Source organism: Pelophylax lessonae, assembly GCF_965119305.1.
Source record: "Pelophylax lessonae genome assembly, chromosome: 4".
Lineage (NCBI taxonomy): Eukaryota > Metazoa > Chordata > Amphibia > Anura > Ranidae > Pelophylax > Pelophylax lessonae.
In genome coordinates this window covers 352,271,579-352,294,593 of record NC_138771.1, presented here as the reverse complement: position 1 = coordinate 352,294,593, position 23,015 = coordinate 352,271,579, and the positions used below count along the sequence as shown (strand labels likewise).

At 43.1% G+C, this 23,015-nt stretch overlaps 1 protein-coding gene across 3 annotated transcripts in view; it reads left to right on the top strand.

Annotated features, from left to right (window-relative positions):
* Positions 1-23,015, top strand: part of ARHGAP26 (Rho GTPase activating protein 26) — a 771,897-nt gene that overhangs the window by 446,785 nt on the left and 302,097 nt on the right. For all 3 annotated transcript variants that reach the window (XM_082255674.1, XM_082255673.1, XM_082255672.1), the window contains exon 18: positions 20,763-20,922. In XM_082255674.1, the coding sequence (XP_082111800.1) occupies positions 20,763-20,922 (160 nt within the window). The remainder of the gene's footprint in view (positions 1-20,762; positions 20,923-23,015) is intronic.

The window sequence follows — 23,015 nt, the reverse complement described above, 5'->3', positions numbered from 1 at the left end:
TTCTGTCAAAAGGTTCTTCGAATGAGTCTGTAAGCTCTGTTGAGCCCAATTTCTTAAAGCATAAATGATCTCAAAACGTAAAATTGAATATATTGCAAGTTACCAATCATTGGATGGGGTGGCTGTATTTATTTATTTATTTTTTTGGTCAAGATATTTTCTTTATTTGATTTCATCTTGTGGTCGACAAATAACATACCTACTGTCTTAGGGAGGCCGCATTCACACCTTCATTGTTTTTTATGGAGGACCAACACCTTTAGACAGTAGCATTATCAGTCAGTTTATAGTATAGTGTTAGGTGGATTTTACATATTAATTAGATGAGCTTTATATACCTGATGTAAAAATTTGAATCCTAACTCCAGCTAACACTTTTTAAGCAGTTGGAACATTGTTTTCCCTTTATGGGATAAAGGGTTTACTGAAAATAAGAAAAACATGATTATTGTCAGTGTTTTATGGTTTGTCTCAGCCTTCTAACTGGCAATTTTGCTTGCTGAGCAGCTTAGGCTGTTAGAGGGTTGAAAAACAATAGCCCTACTGGCTGTCATCACCAGGTAAAACAACTAAATAATAGGGGGACTCAGAAAAGAAAAACTGCTGTGTTAATGCTTCTGACAGACTGCATCATAAATGTAATTTTTGATTTTTGCCATCAATACACTTCAATCGATTGCTACTTGTTGGTCTAATAGTGTTTTGCTTGTTGTGTTGCTTACCCCCCAGTTGGACTGTCTTTGGAGGTTCCAGTGTTTTAGATCTAGTTCACTCAGTGTTCCTTAACCCCTTGGAGCCAGCGCCGGGAGATGCCAGAAGGCGGAGGGGGGTTTATGATCATGTGAGCGTTGTGATTGACTGTCATGGCAGTCACATGTTTGGAAAGCTTCTGATCACAAGCAGCAATCAGGAGCCTTCTGATAGCTGCCAGTAACTGTGCCCAGAGCACGCAGGGTGTGCTCTTTCGGCAAAGCTGTATTTCCACTAATGCACACAAATAAGCGGCCGCTCGGCGCCAAGGCCCACCCGCTGAGATGCTGCATATTTGTGTGGGGCTGGCGCCAAGAGGTGAATAAAGGAAGAAATAAAACAGGATTTTTACTTTTTGAAAAACCCTTTTCACTTTATTGGGACGGCTGGTGATGCAGCAGTGACACAACAAGGTGAGGGACGTGGCAGCAGTAGGTGAGTGGATGCCAGCTAACAGACGCTGCTATGATGGATCTGAAGTGACAGGTGCTCTTTAAATGTAAGGACTCATTCTTGCTGGTAGTGTGAAATTGTGTGAATGCATCAATGCAGTGCATGTTATCTCAGTCTGCAGAGGTTGGATTCATTGAATTGATTTTACCAAAAATGTAACTATTGCAGAATATACAGCCTCATGCTACATAACTAAGCTCCATTGCATGCTGAATAAACTAAATTAATAATGTATCTTAAATAGAAAACTATCTTGAGATATGTTTTTATTCCAAAAGCATTTTATTAAAATAAATTTGATAAAAATCACAAAAATCCAAATTAAATAAAGAAAATCTATTTAAATGTTTTGTTTAGAAATCATCAATTTTTATCCACCCTGGTCACCAATATTCAAGTAAACAGGGAATATAGGTGAGCTATATCAGTCCCAGTTTCTCTAAATCAAGCAAGCCCAGCCTACTGGTACAGGAATGCCATGTTCACTGGTCAGGAAGAACAGAAGGCTAAAGAAAGGAAGTACAAAAGAGTTCCTGTGGCTCCAGGAGTGCAGCTGCCCATGGGAGATGACTGGGACTGGTGTCTCGCAGGAACATAGTCGGACATGCAAACAGGCAAATCATGTATAGCCGCTAGCAATAATGACTGTGTGTTCTCCTGGCTGGGACAGCTCCCCACCCCTTCCCTGGGAGAACATGATAGCTCTGCGGGTAGTATTCCCCCATCAACATTTACTGTGTTGATGGAGAAATTGAGCGATTTTCATTATTTGCACTGCCTATGGCTGGCTTAAGGTGCTTCAAGCATCTGTTAATTGTAGTTTTGCCTATTCCTGTTTGTTTTGTTTGCTGCATTGTCCACCTAACATTTAGGACTGCTTTTCGACATCCAAATTGTCTCTGAATCCTGTCTCCTTCAATTAATAAGAAGGAATATTGAATTGTTTTACTTTTCTTGGGGGTTTTGAGTGACACAAGCCCCGCCCCTCTGTGTTTATTGTCGTGCTCTCTGCATTTCTATGGCCGTTTCTGTTCATCATGAGAAGTCTATTTAACAATCCACTTCTCATGAATTGGCTTGTTGGAACATTTTGCTTTAATCAGCACATGTAGCCAAATGGCTGCAGCACTGATGAGTGTATTCTGACAGCAGGGGAGCATGCTACAATGATACAATAATACAGCAGGGAAGATTCACCCATCCACACGAACGAAAAAAAACTGAGCGTTGTATGGCCATCTATACAGTAGGTTACAAGAGGCTGATACCATCAGTAAATTGTTTTTTCAGTGGATGTATAACAGAATTAAATTGTGTTTTTCTTTTTTAATACCTTTTTGTAGTTCAGTTTTAATGCCCCCCTGTCTTTCATAACTATGTTAACCAAAATATCTGTAAAATCTGACACAATTTAAAGCAGAGCTTTACCCAAAAGGGGAAGCTCCTCTTGTCTGCCTTCTCCCCCTTCCGCTGCTACATCTGGAACCTTTCAGGGGGGAGTGGGTAACTGGTTTTGACAGGTACTCACTCCCACTTCCAACTCACTTTACTGTGGCAAAGTGAGCTGGAAGTTCAGCCCCCTCCTTCCACCCTAAGCCAGCCTCTTCACAGAGCGCAGCACAATTCATACATGTGCAGTAGGAAACCGCCTGTGAAGCTGCAAGGCCTTCCTGACAGTTTCCCTTAGCCAAGATGGCGGTGCCAGCACCTGAGAGCCGATTCAAGAATTGGCTTGGGTGAGAACATCGCTGGATGCCTGGACAGTTAATTGCCCTAATAGTAAAAGTCAGCAGCTACAGTATTTGTAACTGCTGACTTTAATTTTTATTTTTTTTGGGGGGTGCGGGGGGAGTTTAAACTGTAGTCTAAACGGCTTTAAGCTGTTTAGACTACTGGAGGCTTATGAGCCTTACATCCCAACCAGCATAGTGTCCCGGGCCACAGAACTCACCTTCCCCAGCCACAGAACTCACCTTCTGGATTTTTTTTTTTTTTGGTTTAGCCAACACAATTTAAGGTGGAACTAAAGTCCTGTTATAAAAAAAATACTGTAAGCAGTCTTTTCTGCAATAAAGTTCCTCTACCTGCCTGCTTGTCATCTCCTCCAGTACTGTAAACTGAGCTGACACTCAGAAGAAGATGCTGGCGCAGGACCCTTGGACAGGCAAGTATGGAAACTTTAGTTCCACTTTAAGCAGTGTTTAATAGCTGCTCCCATGGGAAGTGCTTTAGTGCTATTCACTGGATGGAACATCACTAAAGGACACTGTAAAGATGTAGCACGCCACAGAATTTACAAAGTTCAGTGAGGGACTAAGTATCGACACTCTTGGAACTGTATTGTATGCTAAAAGTTTTTTCAGCCAGTTCAGCTCTACAAAGAAGTTTAAGATTTTTTTTTTTTTTTTTTTTTTTTTTTAACATTTATATTTTTGATTAAAAAAAGTAAAACTTTGAAAGTCTTTCCACAACTTGATGAATCATGGTAATTTTCACCTAAGGGAAGTCTCATGCCTGCTCATTATAAGAACATCCCTAATTGATGTGCTTAGGGAAAGACATGCTTTATGCGTTAACCCAAGTCTATTTTTTTCAGGCATGGAAACTTGTTTTGAGGTTTACTTTTTAACAAACAATTCTCATTCGTTTTTACTTCTGTAAACCTAGGTATAGTAGTGTTTCATTAGTATCGTCATACAGCATGGCACTGCATCTCAGATCAATAATGGTATGATCACTGATTAATTCAATAAATCCACCCCCTGCTGCACTAAAGTAGAACTACACCAATGTTAAACCTACCCCTAACCACTTATTAAAGGAATCTTGTAGTAGGAATAATATGTGGACTGACAAAGAAAGACATACTGAAGGTAAATGCAACTTTCCTGGATGTTTATGCCTTCAGTATTTCAAGTTTTTCATACTAGTCAAATGTGAGCATCAGAAAACGTTCCAGTGATGAAGACAGCTGGATTTGCACTAGAAATGTGCCTGATCCTATTCGCTTGAAAAAATTACCCTCTAGGAAGGCCAAGTATAAACATATGATTTACATATGCTATACATTTCTGATTAACATTAGTGCAATTTATCAGTTTGTTAAATGTGCACAATGCATCTCATTCATTGAGAAAATCGGATGTCAGTGGATGGTCATCCGCTGACATCCGCAATCCCATAGACATTCATTATGTCCGTATATCATCCGCAAAAAAAAATAGGATGATTTGTGGACATGCGGAACGCCCGTGTGAAAGGGCCCTTAAACATCTTGGGGATCAAGTTTGTTAGAAAACGTTAATAAAGCTCTCTGGTTATTGGGTTTGTTAGAGGACGGGTTATAGTTTTAAATGCATGTTTTACCCGATGTGACAATATTTTTCATAGAATTACTAGGTGAGCAGCAGGTCTAACACCAGAGCTTCCCCATCCTAAAACTCTCTGGTACAAGACCAAAACTATTCTCGTCATACAGAACTGAAAAAAAGAAGTTCAGAAGTTTAAAAATCACATGAGTTTAGGCATGCAAAGACCCAAGTTTCCAAAGCAATGCATGAACTACAAAAATAAAAGAAAGTTATGAACAGACCTTGCTTATTACACAGTTTGGCTTAAATTAAATTAGTCTGGAGGGTAATTTACACTTTTAGCTGGAGAATATAATGAGCTGTAAATATAATCCACATGCAGGCTCAAGAATCGTATAGTACAATATGTATTCATTATCTTCATCTTATATTCTAAATAAATACCACGCTAGTGTCCAAGTGAGCAGCCAGCAGAACACTGAACTAGTGCAAACAATAATATAAACAATATGTGCAGCACTAATGAATAATTAACATATAGTAGTTCATAACAGAACCTGGTATGAATATCATGTGACTGTGCAAACAATGTAAAAAAACATATGTTTAAAATAAACTGATAAAAAATAATTAACACAGTGAACAAAATCACATCATCATGAAAGTGGCATGGCATAAAGAGATAGTACAGAGAAAATGGAGTCCTTGTGTATCACAAGTGTGAATCAACTGATCTTCAAAACATGCTCCAAAGGTGAATATAGAAAAAAAAATTTGCTGTTACACAGTCCACCACCAATCACATAAGCAGGCTTACCGGAGTGAGTGGACCCAGTTTGGCGTACACCTAGTGGGTCATCTCATGCGTGAATGTACACCCAATATACAGAGGAGAATGATAAGTAGCTCCTCACATTAATCTCCTTGTCACTCTCATGTGCTGGAAAACTCTTTAACCATCATCCATGGAAAGGTTATGTAGAGCATGCTCTCAGGTTTGGATGAATTCTCTCCAACAATCACAAAGTGGATAGATCATCAAAGAAAGGAAACAAAAAAACCTGCAGTAAGACATCTAAGCAGACATAGATTAAGTTGGTCCATGGACCATCAATCGATGTCAGGGTATTGGATCCTTTCCCCCCAAAAAATAGCAATTCAAAATATAATGTGCTTTTTGCTGTGTGGTACTTTATTATATGGCAGCTTATCAATTCGTAGATGTGGTGGCTGCATTTTTTTTTTTTTTTTTTTTTTTTTTTTAAGCTTTATTTTCACCTGGGGATCCTGCAAGTGAGCCTGTTATTTTTAAATTTTTCTTCAGAAGACCAAAACCAAGCGGTCTAGCAGAAGTGACAATTAAAGGATTAAGACAAACCATTTAACACTGGCAGGTGTTCTTACAACGGTCAGCTAATATTTGTTTATGGAAACCCTTATCTCCCCCCCCCCTCCCCAAAAAAAAAAAAAAAAAATATATATATATATATATATATATATATATATATATATATATATATATAGTTGTTGTAACTGCTAGATGGCGTTTAGCCTTATTGGTAGTCAAGTCCATCTAGATCTGTTAGTCCTTTATAATACTACAATCTCCAGAATATGCTGCTGTTCGAATGTGTCTCCCTTGCTTCTAAATAGGTAAAGAAGACACCTTTTAAGACAGGAAGTGTTTTACTGGCCAGGTGACCGGGTGAAAATAAACAGAAAAAAACCCTAAAACAGATTGATTGAAGATCAATGAAGACCCATAACTGCAGACCAGTTGCCGTATAAAACTTTAACTCCTTCATTCAAACATGTTAAAATCAAAAGTATCTCGGGGACAACATCACTAACCCTCAGAGAAACCTTTTAACGTATTTTATGCTTTGTGCTTACTCATAACACACTTGACATGATTTACTAAAACTGAAGAGTGCACAATCTGGTGCAGCTGTGCATGGTAGGCAATTCGCTACTAACATCAGCTTGTTCAATTAAGCTTTGACAAGAAAACCCTGGAAGCTGATAAAATCAATTTAATCAAATCCCCCCCCCCCCCCCCCAACCTATAACAACCATAATAATAAATACAATATATTTATATCATGTGCTGCAAATTCACAGCTAGAATAAAGGATTTGAGGTTTATATGGCAACTGTTGTGCGGTTATCCCTCTTCAATTTCATGTGTATGTAGTCACAAGCTGAACCTGTACCCTTCTGCAGATTGAGGGCTGAGGAAAGGTGGACTAACCTAGAGTGGTGCTTTTCTGTATTACTAGAAAACAAATGCAGCCACCACATCTAAGGACTGGTAAGCTGAAATATTAAATTTTTCTTTTAGATTGGCATACACTTTAACCACTTCTGGACCAGAAGATTTTCCCCCTTAATGACCAGGCCATTTTTTGCGATTCAGCACTGCAATAATTTAACAGACAATTGCGTGGTCGTTCGACATTGTACCCAAAGATAATTGATTTGCTTTTTTTTCCCCACAAATACAGCTTTCTTTTGGTGATATTTTGATCATCTGTGCGATTCTTTTATTTTTTGCGCTATAAACAAAAAAGAGCAACAATTCTGAAAAAAAAAAAAAAAACAATATTTTTCACGTTCTGCTATAGAACATTCCCAAAAAAAAAATTAAAAATCAAAATTTTTCATCATTTTAGACCAATTTGTTATCTGCTATCCAAAATGGGGGTTATCACCAGAACTGTAATAGAGGGGAAATCTTCCAATGATGACACTAGTTCTGATGACCTGGGGGCCTCAATGGAATCCATTAATTTGCAGAGATTTTCTCTCACTTCCCGTTTTGGCTATGGGACAAGAAGTGAAGGTAAATATCCCCAATGGGACACAGATGACAAAAAAAAAAAAATCTGACAGGGGTTATATCCCTCCCTTACTCTATCCATAATGAAATAAAAAAATAAAAAGTTTTGCCTTTCGTTTTACTTTTAGTATCCACTTTACCACCGGAGGATTTTGCTGTCTTACGTCCAGGCCACTTTTTTCGATTCGGCACTGTGCGACTTTAACTGACAATTGCGCAGTCGTGCGACGCCATACCCAAACTAAATTTACGTCCCTTTTTTCCCACAAACAGAGCTTTCTTTTGGTGGTATTTGATCACCTGTACAATTTTTACTTTTTGCGCTATAAACAAAAAAAGAGCGTAAATTTTGAAAAAATAACAATATTTTTCACATTTTTTTTATATGAAATCCCCCCCCCCCCAAAAAAAAATGTAAAAATCTAAATTTTTTTTAATTTTTGGTCAATTTGTTTTCTGCTACCTATGTTTGGTAAAAAAAATCACAATAAGCGTATTTTGATTGGTTTGCGCAAAAGTTATTGCGTTTACTAACTAAGGGAAAGATTTCTGTCATTTTTGGTGTTTTTTTTTTTTTAACGAGTAATGGCGGCGTTGCGGCAGACAGATCGGACCCTTGACTGACATTTTTGACACTTTTGGGGGTACCAGTGACATTACTACAGTAATCGGTACTATAAATATGCACTGTTACTGTAAAAATGACACTGGCAGGGAAGGGGTTAATTTTATTGGAGAGGGAGGGGTTAATGTATGCCTGGTGCTTACTAACGTGTGTGGGGGGAGGTGACTGAGTGACACAGGGACAGATCGCAGGTTCAGCTATGCTGAACCCTGCAATCTGTCATTGTCTGTCACTTAGGAGATCCGCCCGCTTTGTTTACACAAGCAGGCGGATCTCCACACTCGATTCCCCGGTGATCGGGGAAGAGCGGCGGTGATCACCGCCGCTCCTCCCCTGGCCCGACTCCCGCTGTGACTGAATATTCAGTCACAGCGGGAGCGAGCCTCCAGCGGCGCGTGTGCGCCCGCCCACAAGGGGAGGAGTCCAGCAACGTAGGTCTACGTCGCTGGATGGGAACGAGCCACTTTGCCGCAGTAGAGCTCCAGTGAGCGGTCGGCAAGTGGGTATAGACTAAATTGATTCTACAATGTATCTTTCACTATATATAGTAGGGGCATTGTACTGCAAGTTTTCCTCTTGGCAGGGGCTGAAATATGTTCTTTTTAAATGCTGTTGACATGCCTCACACTGTCCCGGATTTAGCGGGACCATCCCAAGATTTGAATGAAATTCCAGCGTCCTGTGAATGCAGACTGAATCCCGAAGCCTAGTACCAGAACAAGTTTTGGCACTCGGCTCTACTAATTAGCCAGGCTGTGGCAAAATGCTGCTCCATTCTCGCTTGTCCCAGGCAGCTACAGAAGAAACACTGTTTATGCCAGTGTGGGAGTAGAGGGCGGAGCTAAAAGGAAAATTGCAGTCCATCATAGCCCCACCCCCTACTCCCCATGCGGTCTTTCAGCACCTGCTCGTTTCTCAATATAAACAGTATTTCCTCTGTGTCTGCCTTTGACAAATGTAGCTGAGAAACAGGAGGATTGGCTTACTTCTAGTCTTATCCTCTTATCCCTGGGCAGGGCTGCTGTTAGAAACCATGGGGCCCCATACAGCCCTCCCAACAGACCCCCTCCCCCCCCCCCCCCCCACACACACACACACACCTCGAAAATGGAAAAAAGTCTCTCCTCTGCTCCCTCCTCCTGGGCCCCTCTGCTAACCTAAAGGGGCCAAAGGAAATGTAATTTAAGCCCTGGTAAACAAGTGGGAGTAAGAGTGTGGTCAAGTAAAATCCATTTTTTAATTTAGGCAGGAATGAACAATAAAGTTACCCTCGGCCCCCCTTTTTAGCTGATGGGACCTGGGCCCAGTACAACAGGACCAGTTGTACTGACTTATCAGCGGCCCTGTCCCTGGGACTAGTCACAGTATACAGGTTAGTTCAACTCCAGCTCTTCTCCTTTTCCCTTGTCCTGTAGGCGGGGCTACAATTAGCTGTAATATAGCCCTGCCCACTGGACCAAGGAATAGGAGAAGAGCAAGAGCTGCAGTATCTTGAGTATTGTGAAGAGTCCCAGAGAGAAGGAGAGGTAAGCAGTGCAGAAGTGAGATGCAGGGTCACTTACTACTCTAAACTCCCTTAGTACTGAACTCTGTAGTAAGTGAAAACAGAGGTCAAAAGTGACTCAGAAGTCAGTCAATAGTAAGTAAGGGCGAGTTCAGAGGTAGTAGTAAGGCAGACATCAGAAGTGAATAATAAATGATACAGAGTTCAAAAGTCAGTAATAGGTGATGCAGATTGGCATTCACTGATCATTAGTATATAATGGATAGTTCAGAGGCAAGTAAGTAACCGAGAGTTCAGAGGTCAGTAGTGAGGCAGAGATCAGAGGTCAGTAGTAAGTGGGGCAGCAGAGTTCAGAGGTCAGTAGTAAGTGGGGCAGAGATCAGCGGTCAGTAGTAAATGGGGCAGAGATCAGCGATCAGTAGTAAATGGGGCAGAGATCAGCGATCAGTAGTAAGCGGGGCAGAGATCAGCGATCAGTAGTAAGTGGGGCAGAGTTCAGCGGTCAGTAGTAGGTGGGGCAGAGTTCATTGGTCAGTAGTAAGTGAGGCAGAGTTCAATGCTCAGTAGTGGACAGCAAAAACAGAGAAGGGATGGAGAGGAGAATTCCCTCCCCGGGGGAGTGAACTTTTAAGGATGTGGGGTTGTCACATGCAGATGAGCACTTAAAAAAATAACCATTTTGATAACAAGTCAATTTTATTCATATACAAAGTTAAAATTATCATTAAAAATAAACAAAAAAAAGAGAATTACGTCCGCTCCAACGCAATCTATGATTGCACATTATTGGGAAACATATTTAGGCAGTCCAACGTGTTTTGCGGAACTTATTATTCATAAATTGCTTCCTCAGGGACCATCAATGTTGACTAAATTGTTTCTTTAAGCTTTAAAAAAAAATGAAAAACATAAAGCATATAACAAATAAGTATAATGCGATAACAAAAAAAAATACCATGTTTATGGAAAACATAATGAATGTGCTCACCACATCAGTCAATAAATAACCTTTGATCTCTTGAGCCCGGACAGCACGTAGGCAAAACCTCAAAGTCAGCAGTCATATAATCACCCGACAACATGAGTAATACCGGCAGAGGTGGGTTTGATGGACACCGGACCGTGCCTAAGACGTCTAGGTGGGTATAGGTACCGAGTTCACTTGGGATGGACAAGGGACAATAGTTTTGCCGCCTAAGGTGTATACTGATCAGCGGAGCATCAAATCTATAAAAATAGCAGAAAACATTTTCATAGTAGACACACATAACTAGACCCCCCCCCCCCCTTTTGAGAATGCCTTAGTCTAGATTTCGTGATTATTATATCATGTCATTATCCATGTAATAGCATATAGTGAAATTGCACATAGTCTTCCATCCCCTCCATATTTACATGGGCAATAATTGTGTTTCATTACCTATAACTGTCCATCCCCTCTATCTTTTTGAACTAGGGGCCCCCCATACAATCCGTTTTCTACATATCTGAAAGGAAACACACCTTCCAAGTAGCCTTCACTAGGGAGGGTTTTAACTTCATCCCTCCCTGTGTCAATACACTGAAAGGCTACAGCGGGGCCCTTCTTCAATGGGATATCCTTTTATAATGGCCATATAGGAAAATTTCAATTTACTCATAGACCGAGGGAAAAGGGGGGGGTGGTTTTTTAGAATAGTACCTTGTCTGTTTTCCAGCGAACAGCCGTCATCAATGCTTCCAGGAGCCATGATGGATATGGGAGGGAATTCTCCTCTCCACCCCTTCTCTGTTTTTGCTGTCCAATATTGAATCATGGATGTGGGTAGTTGTCCCTAGAACTGATATACATATCTAGTTTTGTGTATTCATTGGTCCGTATTAAGTGAGGCAGTAGTAGGTCAGGCTAAGTTCATTGGTCAGTAATAAGTGACTTTCTCTTTCTCTTCTTTCCCTTTATTTTTCTCTCCCCATATGTTTTTGTTTATAACTAATTAAGAATCATAGTGGCCTAAAGTTGCCAAACTTCAAAATGTAGGTACCCCATATTTATGCTGAGAAACACATCAAACGTATAGCTCTCCTTGAAGCACCATGTATATAAATATAAGGCTGTTGTATTCCTTACTATTTAAGAAAGGACCTACTTTTGAATATTGTAACAACTCACTTTTCCAAAGCCCAAGGGCCTTGCTCTTCTGTCCTGCAATTCTTGAGTACGAATTCAGATAACACGAGAAGATGTCATGTTCTTCGCTTTCTGTAAGGGAAGATTCTGTAGAAGATCCTGGTCTAGGCCAGGAAGTGAGGTTAAAACCTTAATTGTATCTTCTATATCACCAAGCATTTCTGAGACAGATTATCACCTCCACTATCTTGGAGCTATACATCTGAACCAAATCTTCTCTCTGTGTGAATTTTTCTGTTGCACTGACCTGCCAATAGTGGCAGTAAGCCAGGCAGCATGATTGCCAAGTGCTGTAACATTTTTAAATAGCTTTGATTGTTAATGAATAAAAAATGTTAAGTTGTCCGCATTCAACTGAACAATTTTTTTCAAACCCATTACGAACCGAAGCAAGAATTTTTATTCCTAGCTTTGTGTTTTACAGCAGAATTATGTTACTGTACTTTTCCATTAAAGGGAAACTATAGTGTATTCTTGGCAATTACACATTCTGAGTTATTATTGTGATATTCTGAAAGGAATTTTTTGGTAAGAATGTTATATTGAATATACAGAGTTTCAAATGCTCACTCTAATGATTATTCATAGATCATGATTAGCTTTAGCTGCTTAGTGACTATGGACCTATGGTCTGTTAGCCTTAAAGCGGAATTCCAGGCAGATATGAAAGACACAAATAAGTTCAGGCTTTATGTTCATGAATAAACTACCCATATATTCTCGAGTATAAGCCGACTTTTTCAGCACATTTTTTATGCCGAAAAAGCCCCCCTTGGCTTATACTCGAGTCACGGTCTAAGTTACCTGTTTTGCGGTACAGAGTGCATGCGCCGCTGCTCGGGAAAGCCCATGCGTGTTTGCCTTTTCTCTATCGCTCATTGACAGACGTAGTCTTCTTGATTCTCAAGAGCTGGGTTATGTTGTCTCCGCAGGAGTAGGACTAGGCAGAATGACAAAACGTTCTGGCTCCACCCTAGGGGGCAGTCCCTGAGGGTATATCCTCCCTCTCTCTGCTACAGGGAATCAGTTTTTTTCTGTCTAGTCAGGAGTAAGGACCTAAGTTCCTTGCTGGGATCTTTTGGTCCTGGCAAGACTTTTTTTCTTTAAGAAAAAGACATTTTTTAGGTAGTTTTCTCCAATTTTTTTCCTGTGAGATCTTCAAGCAAAAATGCCGGACTGGGCGACACTTGTGGTCACCCCAGCCGGCCTACGAGCGCGTGCAGACCAGGCATTGCGCTTGGTTGGCCGCGACATATTCAAGTAAGTATGCGGGGCCGGGCGACGGGCTGGATGTGAGATCCAGTGGTCACCCCGGTTTCTGCCTAAAAACGCGTGCAGACCAGTGCGCTGAGTCGGCCGCGACGGAGTCCCAGTAAAGGGACTGACTTTGCGAGTTAAAAGCTCGCTTGGACGCCAGGACCAGAGAGTCGAGGCGTCCACAAACCCCCACCTCGGTGGAGAGGGTATTATGAAGAGAGGGTGCCTGTCGGTTCGGTATGGTGAGTAAAACGTTCCCTTTTTTTCCTCATTTATGAGGCAGTATATATTATGGGCCCCTCCATATATGATCAGTATATATCTGACACTTACAAGTCCCCCTTGTAATACAGCATGTGTTTGTGGGAAGTGGACTTGGTTCAAGAGCTAACACTCTACCCAGCAGACTGTAACATTACAGCAAACATAGGAGGTATAATCCTACCTTATGTGCAGTGTATCTCTGTAGATCCATATGTCACCTCTCAGCAGAGTGCAGGTGGATGTGCTGGGAAGACGATATCGGCGGTCCGCCGCCATTTTGCCGTAGACCGAATGTATGTATGTCCTCAGGTCACGCCGGCCGCCATGTTTTTGGAGTCTTATGTCTCTTCTATGGGGGCGGCCATGTTTTGTGAGCCCAGCTTCCTCGTGGAGGGCTGGGAACGCCCGAAGGCGTACACAGGGGGCGGAGCCACGCCTTCTGCCCGGGAAAAAGCAAACAGCTCCTTCCAGTCTGTGTAAGACAGACGCTGGCTGCAGTTTGTTGGAAACTGCACTGCATCGGTTGGTGAGCCTTGGGGGTCCCTCTCTCTCTCTCTGGGATCGAGAAGCAGGTACTCTGAGGGGCGCTATTGCGCTAGGGGGAGACACACAAAAAAAAAAAAAAAAAAAAAAAAGAGTTTTTTTGTTTATTGCTGGCAAAAAGTGTCCTGTATTAACATGGACCCTGCCACTCATGTATCTCCTCCGGATCCCCTCGAGGGGTCTGCGGGATCCTCCAGCACCCCATTGACAATTGAATCTTTGTCAGCCATTATGGAAACTTTTGTGTCCCGGGTGGAAGTGGCTTGTCAGGGACAGGGCGCAAGAAAGCGACCCCCGCCTAACCCCTTATTATCTGAAACCTCGGATTCAGACTCTGAGCCTATTTCTGCAGTTGCAGGTACTTCATCTGGTATTGGTGTCTCGGGTCCTGTCTCTTCAGACAGTGAGGAGGATGTTTCGGCATCTGCCATAGCCCGAGAGGAAGCGTTGGTAAACGCACTCATTGTATCTGTTCAAGAGACTTTAAGGTTACAGGGTATTCCATCAGAAATAGCTGAAACTGAGATCCCTTTTGGGACTAAAAAGCGCATCAAAGTGGCAAAGGTTTTTCCATTGCCCAAATGTTTTGGCAATCCAATCGATGAAGAATGGCGTCTGCCAAAACGCACTTTTAATATTTCCAAACGCATTGACAGGCGTTATCCGTTTGAGGAAACCCTTATTAAGAAATGGACAGAACCACCTGTGGTGGATTCACCAATTGCTAGATTGAATAAAGCCACGGTTATTCCTTTAGAAGACGCTCCGTCTTTTAAAGATCCAGTGGATCGCAAGATAGAAGCTATGTCTCGCACCATGTTTTCCTTGATTGGATCAGCTTTCAGGCCAATAATTGCTATTGGTCTGGTTTCGCAGGCTGTAACTGAATGGACCAAGTGGTTACGCCGGGACTTAGAAGAAGTCCCTCAGGCGGTATCAGATTTGTTGGAACAAATGATACAGGGGTTACAGTTTGTATGTGATGCGGCGTTAGACGCCACTCCATTAATGGCGCGAGCATCAGTCTCAGCAGTGGTTCTCAGGCGTACACTGTGGCTAAAAGGTTGGATAGCCGACCAAGGTTCCAAAAAAGCATTGGCTAATATCCCCTTTTCAGGAGAACGTCTATTTGGAGCCAACTTAGATGAGATCATTAAGGATCTCACTGGTGGAAAAAGCACCTTTTTACCGCAAAATTTTAAAGGTAGAGGAACTCGTCAAAGACGAGGGCCTTCTTTTTCTGCTCACAAGAGGTTTTTTCGTCCAGCGGGTGAAAAAACGAAGTCCTCCAAGGTTCCTACAGGAGGCGTCAGGGGTCGTTGGTCGGGCAAGCAAAAGCCCGCCCCCTCCAGACCTGAAGATAAACCATCCAAAGCCTGAAGGTGCGCCCCCACCCATAACTGGGGTGGGGGGACGTCTTCGCCGGTTCCCGGATCCATGGCTTTCCAGAATCCCGGACAAATGGGTTTGCGAAGTCATAAAGTCAGGGTACAAGATCGAGTTTCGATCTCTCCCACCGGCGCGATTCTTCCCTTCCAATATCCGACTATCTCCGGATCGTCTAGAAGATCTGCGGAGAGCAGTCACAGATCTACTACAACAAGGAGTGGTAGTCCACGTTCCTTGGACAGAACGGTTTCAAGGGTTTTATTCAAACCTGTTTACAATACCCAGGAAAGAGGGCAAAGTGCGTCCAATTCTGGACTTAAGAGCACTCAATTCTTTCGTCAACATAAGAAGATTCAGAATGGAGTCCATTCGCACGGTAGCAGCCTTCCTGCATCCAGGGGATGTCCTAGCGTCCATAGACATCAAGGACGCCTATCTTCACATTCCCATTTTCGCAGGACATCAGCGTTTTCTACGCTTTTCCGTAGAGGAGAACCACTATCAGTTTGTGGCGTTACCTTTCGGTCTCGCCACGGCTCCGCGGGTCTTCACAAAAGTGTTGGCCCCAATGTTGGCACTTCTGCGCCAAAGAGGTATATCGATTCTAGGTTACCTAGACGATCTTCTGCTTCATGCAGAGTCTCCTCAGACCTTGCTACAAAACATAGAAATTACTATGATTTCTTTACAGGAATTCGGGTGGCTGGTGAACCAGCAAAAGTCTTTTCTGGTTCCCACCCAGAGGCTCGAATATCTGGGTCTAATTCTAGACACAGTCAGGACAAGAGTGTTTCTTCCGGTAGGGAAACTTCGAAAGATTCAATCAGCAGTCCAGTTGTTACTGTCCAACAACTGGTCTTCCCTTCGGACTTGCATGAGGGTTCTGGGGTTGATGGTGGCTTCCTTCGAAGCAGTCCCATTTGCCCAGTCCCATACCCGAATTCTTCAGCAAGAGATTCTCCTCAGATGGAATCGGAATCCGGAATCCCTGGACAATCAGATACGATTGAGCAAACAGACCAGAGAGTCTCTGGTTTGGTGGCTTCGGTCTCCAATGCTCAGCCAGGGAAAGTCATTTCTGCCAATATATTGGACGATAGTGACCACGGATGCCAGTCTATCCGGATGGGGAGGAATTCTCGGTCAATTATCTGCCCAGGGACTTTGGTCCCCGGAAGAATCCAGATTACCGATAAATGTATTGGAACTGAGAGCGATCAGACTTTGTCTGATTCACTGGACCGAGCAGCTCCAGGGCAGCCCGGTTCGGATCCAGTCGGACAATGCCACGGCCGTGGCTTATGTCAATCACCAGGGGGGCACCAAGAGTGTCCGAGCGGCCAAGGAAGTGGCTTGCATTCTTCGCTGGGCGGAACGATTTGTTCCAGCAATCTCTGCGGTGTTCATTCCGGGGGTGGAGAATTGGCAGGCAGATTATCTCAGCCGTCAGACCCTGGATCAGGGGGAATGGTCCCTCCATCCAGACGTTTTCCACCAATTGTGCCTACGGTGGGGCACCCCGGATGTGGATCTGTTGGCATCACGATTCAACAGGAAAGTTCAGAGATTCGTGGCTCGCTCCCGCGATCCTCTAGCAGAAACCGCAGACGCACTGATCGCCCCGTGGGGGCAATACCAGCTAATATATGCCTTCCCTCCTCTCGCGTTACTGCCAAGACTTCTTCGCAGGGTAGAGGAGGAAGGAATCCCAGTAATCCTGGTAGCTCCGGACTGGCCTCGTCGAGCTTGGTACGCCGACATGGTCAGACTGGTGGCGGACGTCCCGTGGAGACTTCCTCTCAGAGAGGATCTACTGTCTCAGGGACCGATCTTCCATCCTGCTTTACGATCGCTGGCTTTAACGGCCTGGCTATTGAGACCCAGGTGCTGAAGGACAAAGGTTTGTCAGCTTCAGTTATTCCTAATCTAGTTGAAGCAAGGAAAGCGACTTCCAGAAAGATTTATCATCGCACATGGAAGTCCTACATTGCATGGTGTGAACCTTTGGGGTTCCGTCCTCGGTCTTATTCGATTAGTCGAATATTGGCTTTTCTGCAACAAGGGGTTGAGCAGAAACTGGCCTTGAGTACTATCAAGGGTCAGGTCTCAGCATTAGCCATCTTCTTTCAGAAGCCTTTGGCTACTCATTCCTTGGTGCGGAATTTCATCCAGGGGGTGCGACATCTGGCTCCGCCAGTGCACGCGCCGTTACCCCCCTGGGATCTTAATTTAGTGTTGTCGGTTCTTCAGAAACCTCCCTTTGAAGATATTAGGGAGATTCCTCTACCCACGTTGTCCCAGAAGGTGGCCTTCTTGGTGGCTATTACTTCTGCACGCAGGGTGTCAGAACTGGCCGCATTATCTTGTCGTTCACCATATCTGGTGGTTCATAGAGATAAGGTGGTTCTTCGTCCGAATCCATCCTTCCTACCAAAAGTAGTTTCAGAATTTCATCTGAATGAAGAAATTGTATTACCTTCCCTGTGTCCTAAGCCCAGTCATCCTCGGGAATTTGCTTTGCACTCCTTGGATGTGGTCCGGGCGATCAGGGTATACTTGAAAACGACAGACTCGTTTCGCAAGACGGATTCACTTTTTGTGATCCCAGATGGACCCAAAAAGGGGTTGCCTGCATCTGCCGCGACCATTTCCAGATGGATCAGACAGACGGTAGTGCAGGCTTATTCTATTAAGGGTCGGGAGCCCCCGTTCCCTGTTAAGGCGCACTCCACTCGGGCACTTAGTGCGTCATGGGCCTTTCGCCATCAGGCGTCAGTGGTCCAGGTGTGCAAGGCGGCTACCTGGTCGTCGGTGCATACCTTCTCAAAACATTATAAGGTTGATGTAATGGCATCGTCTGATGCCTCATTTGGCCGCAAGGTTTTGCAGGCCGCAATTTGAGGAGACCAGTGGTCTACCTCGAGGGTTTTTTTCCGTTGGAAATTTTTTTCTTTAGTCTCATTCTTTGTTTATAATGAGCCTTTAAAACTTCTAGTTTGGCACCGGTTGGGCCTACTAGATTGGATTTGATTTGTCAATCCCACCCCTCATTTGTGGCACTGCTTCTGGATGTCCCAGCTCTTGAGAATCAAGAAGACTACGTCTGTCAATGAGCGATAGAGAAAAATGGATTTTTGTAAGAACTTACCGTAAAATCCTTTTCTCTTAAGCTCATTGACAGACGTAGTACCCGCCCCTCTATCATTGAGTTGGGTTGGGTTAATTTCTCTGTACTGCTTTAAACAGAACTGATTCCCTGTAGCAGAGAGAGGGAGGATATACCCTCAGGGACTGCCCCCTAGGGTGGAGCCAGAACGTTTTGTCATTCTGCCTAGTCCTACTCCTGCGGAGACAACATAACCCAGCTCTTGAGAATCAAGAAGACTACGTCTGTCAATGAGCTTAAGAGAAAAGGATTTTACGGTAAGTTCTTACAAAAATCCATTTATTCCGGGCAGACGGCACATTCAGGTGACGTGTTGGCGCCAGGGGGCGCCATTTTTAAATGTAAGGCGCCTCATAGAAAGGTAAATGAAACTCCTTTGCAGCCCCTGCATCTCCTCAGGAGATTCAGTGCTGCGGGCATGGTACAGGAGATTCTCCAGTACCATGCTGGCAGCACTGCGTCTCCTGTACTATGCCCGTAGCCCTGCATCTCCTGTACCATCTGTACCATGCCTGTACCATCTCCTGTGCCATGCCTGAACCATCTCCTGTGCCATGCCTGAACCATCTCCTGTGCCATGCCTGAACCATCTCCTGTACTAAGCCTGTACCAAGCCTGTACTAAGCCTGTACCAAGCCTGTACCATGCCCACTGCTCTGCATCTCCTGCACCATGTCCACAGCCCCTGCACCATGCCCACAGCCCCTGTTTTGGGTCTCGTGGTGGTCCAGTTGGCTCCATGCTGCTGCTGCATTTCCCACCCTACGCTTATACTCGAGTCAATAGGTTTTCTCAGTTTTATGTGGTAAAATTAGGTGCCTCGACTTATATTCGGGTCTGCTTATATTCGGGTCGGCTTATACTCGAGTATATACGTTATCTATTATATATATTGGATGCAAAAAATGTAAGTACCTGCCTCAGCCTCTTGCAGATTGTGTCCCACTTGTTGTTGATTCTTCACAAAAAATTACAGTTTTATATCTTTATGTTTGAAGCCTGAAATGTGGCAAAAGGTCGCAAAGTTTAAGAGAGCCGAATAGTTTCGCAAGGCACTGTAAACCATTCCATTATAGCTCTGGTTGTATGTTTAGGGTTGTTGTCCTGCTGGAAGGTGAACCTTCGCCCCAGCCTCAATTCTTTTGCAGACTCTAACCTGTTTTCTTCCAAGGTTGCCCTGTATTTGGCTCCATCCATCTTCTCATCAACTCTGACCAGCTTCCCTGTCCCTGCTGAAGAAAAGCATCCCCACAACATGATGCTGCCACCACCATGTTTCACTGTGGGGATGGTGTTTTAGGGTGATGTGCAGTGTTAGTTTTCCTGCCACACATAGCATTTTGCTTTTAGGCCCAAAAATGTGATTTTGGTCTCATCTAACCAGACCACCTTCTTGCATATGTTTGCTGCATCCCCCACATGGTTGCTCGCAAACTGCAAATGGACTTCTTATGGCTTTCTTTCAACAATAGCTTTCTTCTTGCCAGTCTTCCATATAGGCCTGATTTGTGGAGTGCATGACTAATAGTTGTCCTATGGACAGATTCTCTCACTTGAGCTGTGGATCCCTGTAGCTCCTCCAGAGTTACCATTGGCCTCTTGGCTGCTTCTCTGATTAATGCTCTCCTTGCTAGGCCTGTAAGTTTAGGTGGACGGTCATGTCTTGGTAGGTTTGCAGTTGTGCCATACTCTTTTCAATTTCGGGTTAATGGATTGAACAGTGTTTCGTGAGATGCTCGAAGCTTGGGATATTTTTTTTATAACCTAAACCTGCCTTAAACTTCTCCAAAACTTTATCCCTGACCTGTCTGAAATGTTCCTTGGTTTTCATAATGATGTTCACTAAAGTTCTCTAACAAACCTCTAAAGGCTCCACAGAACAGCTGTACTTATACTGAGATTAAATTACACACTGGTGACTTCTGAAGGCAATTGGTTCCACTAGATTTAAGTTAGGGGTATCGGTTAATGAGGCTGAATACAAATGCATGCCATACTTTACAGATATTTATTTGTAAAAAATGTATAAAACTATCATTTTCCTTTCACTTCACAATTATGTGCCACTTTGTGTTGGTCTATCACAAAAAAAAAATCCAAATAAAATACATTTACATTTTTGGTGGTAACATGACAAAATGTGGAACATTTCAAGGGCTTTTTCATGGGACTGTATACTCATATGTCTGTTTACACTGTTTCCATATGACTTTGGAGCATTACATTTTAGGCCTCATTCACACAGGCTATGGCCTATACAGAGTGAATAAACAGTTGGAGCTGTATGCAGGCAGCCTATGTTTTTCTATGTGGATGCAGCGGCTGTACAGACACAGACGCTTGTTTTGTTTTGACAGGATTTCAGGGGCAGATGAGCAGCCCCATGTGGATATAAACTATATTATTTAGATTTTATTTATGTTTATAATGATATGTTTGTTTATTTAAAAACAAATTTTGCTGTAAATTACATTTTTTCTTTGTTTTCTTTCAGTGTTGCTGCTAATCATAAGCAAAACTTGATGACTGTAGCCAACCTGGGAGTGGTTTTTGGGCCCACACTTTTGCGTCCCCAAGAGGAAACTGTAGCAGCCATCATGGATATCAAATTTCAGAATATTGTTGTTGAAATAATTATTGAAAACCATGAAAAGGTAAAATGTTGCTAAGAAACAAAAATGTCTGTTATAAAATTTTACTTATTTTCTACCTTGATCAGAGCCAGTTAAATGCATTAATTGCTGTCCATTTGACAAACGGTTCCCAGATGGTTTGTTCATCAACTGTAAACAAGGGACAGACCAGGAGCAAAGCAGACTGCAAGGTTATACATGAGTTTGTGGGTCTGAATATTTGTTTAATGCATTTAGATTTCTGAGACATGAAATGGTATCTCCACGTTATAGCTGATCCCAGATCTCTTCTGTAATCATATTTCTTTGGGTGCACAATTGATCCTTTCATGGCCCCAGTTATTAAATCTGTTCAGTGTAAACCTATAATTTAGGTGTTAAATATTTGTGTGCCTTCAAAATGTATGTTTTACATGGAATAGTGGATTTTCATGGTTGTGCCTGTTTGCCAATCCGTTCCCTGTTCAAATCTTCAGATGTTTTGTAAGGCACTACATATTTTTTGAAAATATTATTATAGTTTGTATAGTTTGTAAAGTAGGCAGGTGTGAAAAATGCTGTAAATTAAACCCCCTTAGAGATCAAGTTAGAGCCTCTGTACTAACAATCCAATGTTAGTACAGCGATCTCCCCTGCTGAGATATTGTGTTCTGACAGGGTGATGGCCCCCGTCGGAACACTCTGGTCAACGCTCTCAGCCAGAATGGTCATTGTATGCATGAGACAACAATATCACAAATTCCCCCCAAATTTGGCTTGTATAGGAGGGTTGCAAGAAAAAAAGCCATTCCTCAAGAAAGGCCACATGCAGTCACGACTGAACATTGCCAAAATGCACCTTGAAGATTCTGAGACCTCGTGGGAAAAGGTGTTATGGTCAGATGAGACTAAAATTTAGTTATTTGGCCTTAAAACCAAACTATATGTCTGGCAGAAATCCAATGCAGCTCACCATCTAAATAGCATCATTCCTACAGTAAAGCATGAAGGTGGTAAAATCCTGTTATGGGGGTGTTTCTCTGCATTAGGGACTAGAGCACTTGTCAGGATAGAAGGAAAAACGGATTGGGCATAATACCATCAAATTCTTGAGGAAAATGTGCTGCACTCTGCCAGAAAGTTGTCAATGGAAGGAAGGTTTACCTTCTAACATGACAATGACCCAAAGCACACAGCAAAAATGAGCACACAGTGGTTGAAGGAGAAAAAAGGTGAATGTCCTTGCATGGCTTAGTCAGAGCCCAGACTTAAAGAAATTGTAAAGTCAAAAGGTTTTTTTTTTTATCTTAATGCATTAAGATAGAAGCCTTCTGTGTGTAGCAGCACCCCCTATACTTATCTGAGCCCCATCTCTCTCCAGCAATGTCCATGAGTCCCTCGGCCATCTGGGACTCTCCCTCCTGATTGGCTGAGACACAGCCGTGGCGCCATTGACTCACGTGGCTGTCAATCAAACTCAGTAAGCCAATAAGGAGAGAGAGGGGGATGGTGGAACTGCAGCTCCGTGTCTGAATGGACACACGGAGTTGCAGTTTGACTCAGGTGCCCCCATAGAAAGCTGCTTGCTGTGGGGACACTCAACAGGAGAGAGGGGCCAGGAGCAGCAACGAGGGACCTGAGAAAAGGAGGATCTGGGCCACTCTGTGCAAAATCACTGCACAGAGGTGGTAAGTATATTTCTCTTTCACTTCTGTGTATCTTTCACTTGAATGTTATAAGTTGCACTGAGTAAATACAGCTTGATAATACAGATACTTTGTCTGTCTTCATTTCAGGCTGCAAAGCAACAAAATGATTATTTTAAAGGGGGTGTTTTTTTTTCTTTACCAACTGTATCTCTAGATTAACCACTTGCTACCCGCCTGCCGTCAATTGGCGGCGGAGCGGTGCATCTATTGTTCTGGGGAGCCATCATATGACGGCGCACCAGAACTGCCTCTCTCGCGTGCCCGCAGGGGGGAGTGCAGAGCGGCGATTGTGGCCGCGCCGTGTTGCTAGGATACGGCGCGACCCCGGTCTCTGTAAAGAGTCAATGACATGATGCCGTTATTCTGGTTTCATCGTTTTATCAGATTTTCATCCTGTCAGTAGATCCATTGATTTTCAGCTTACCG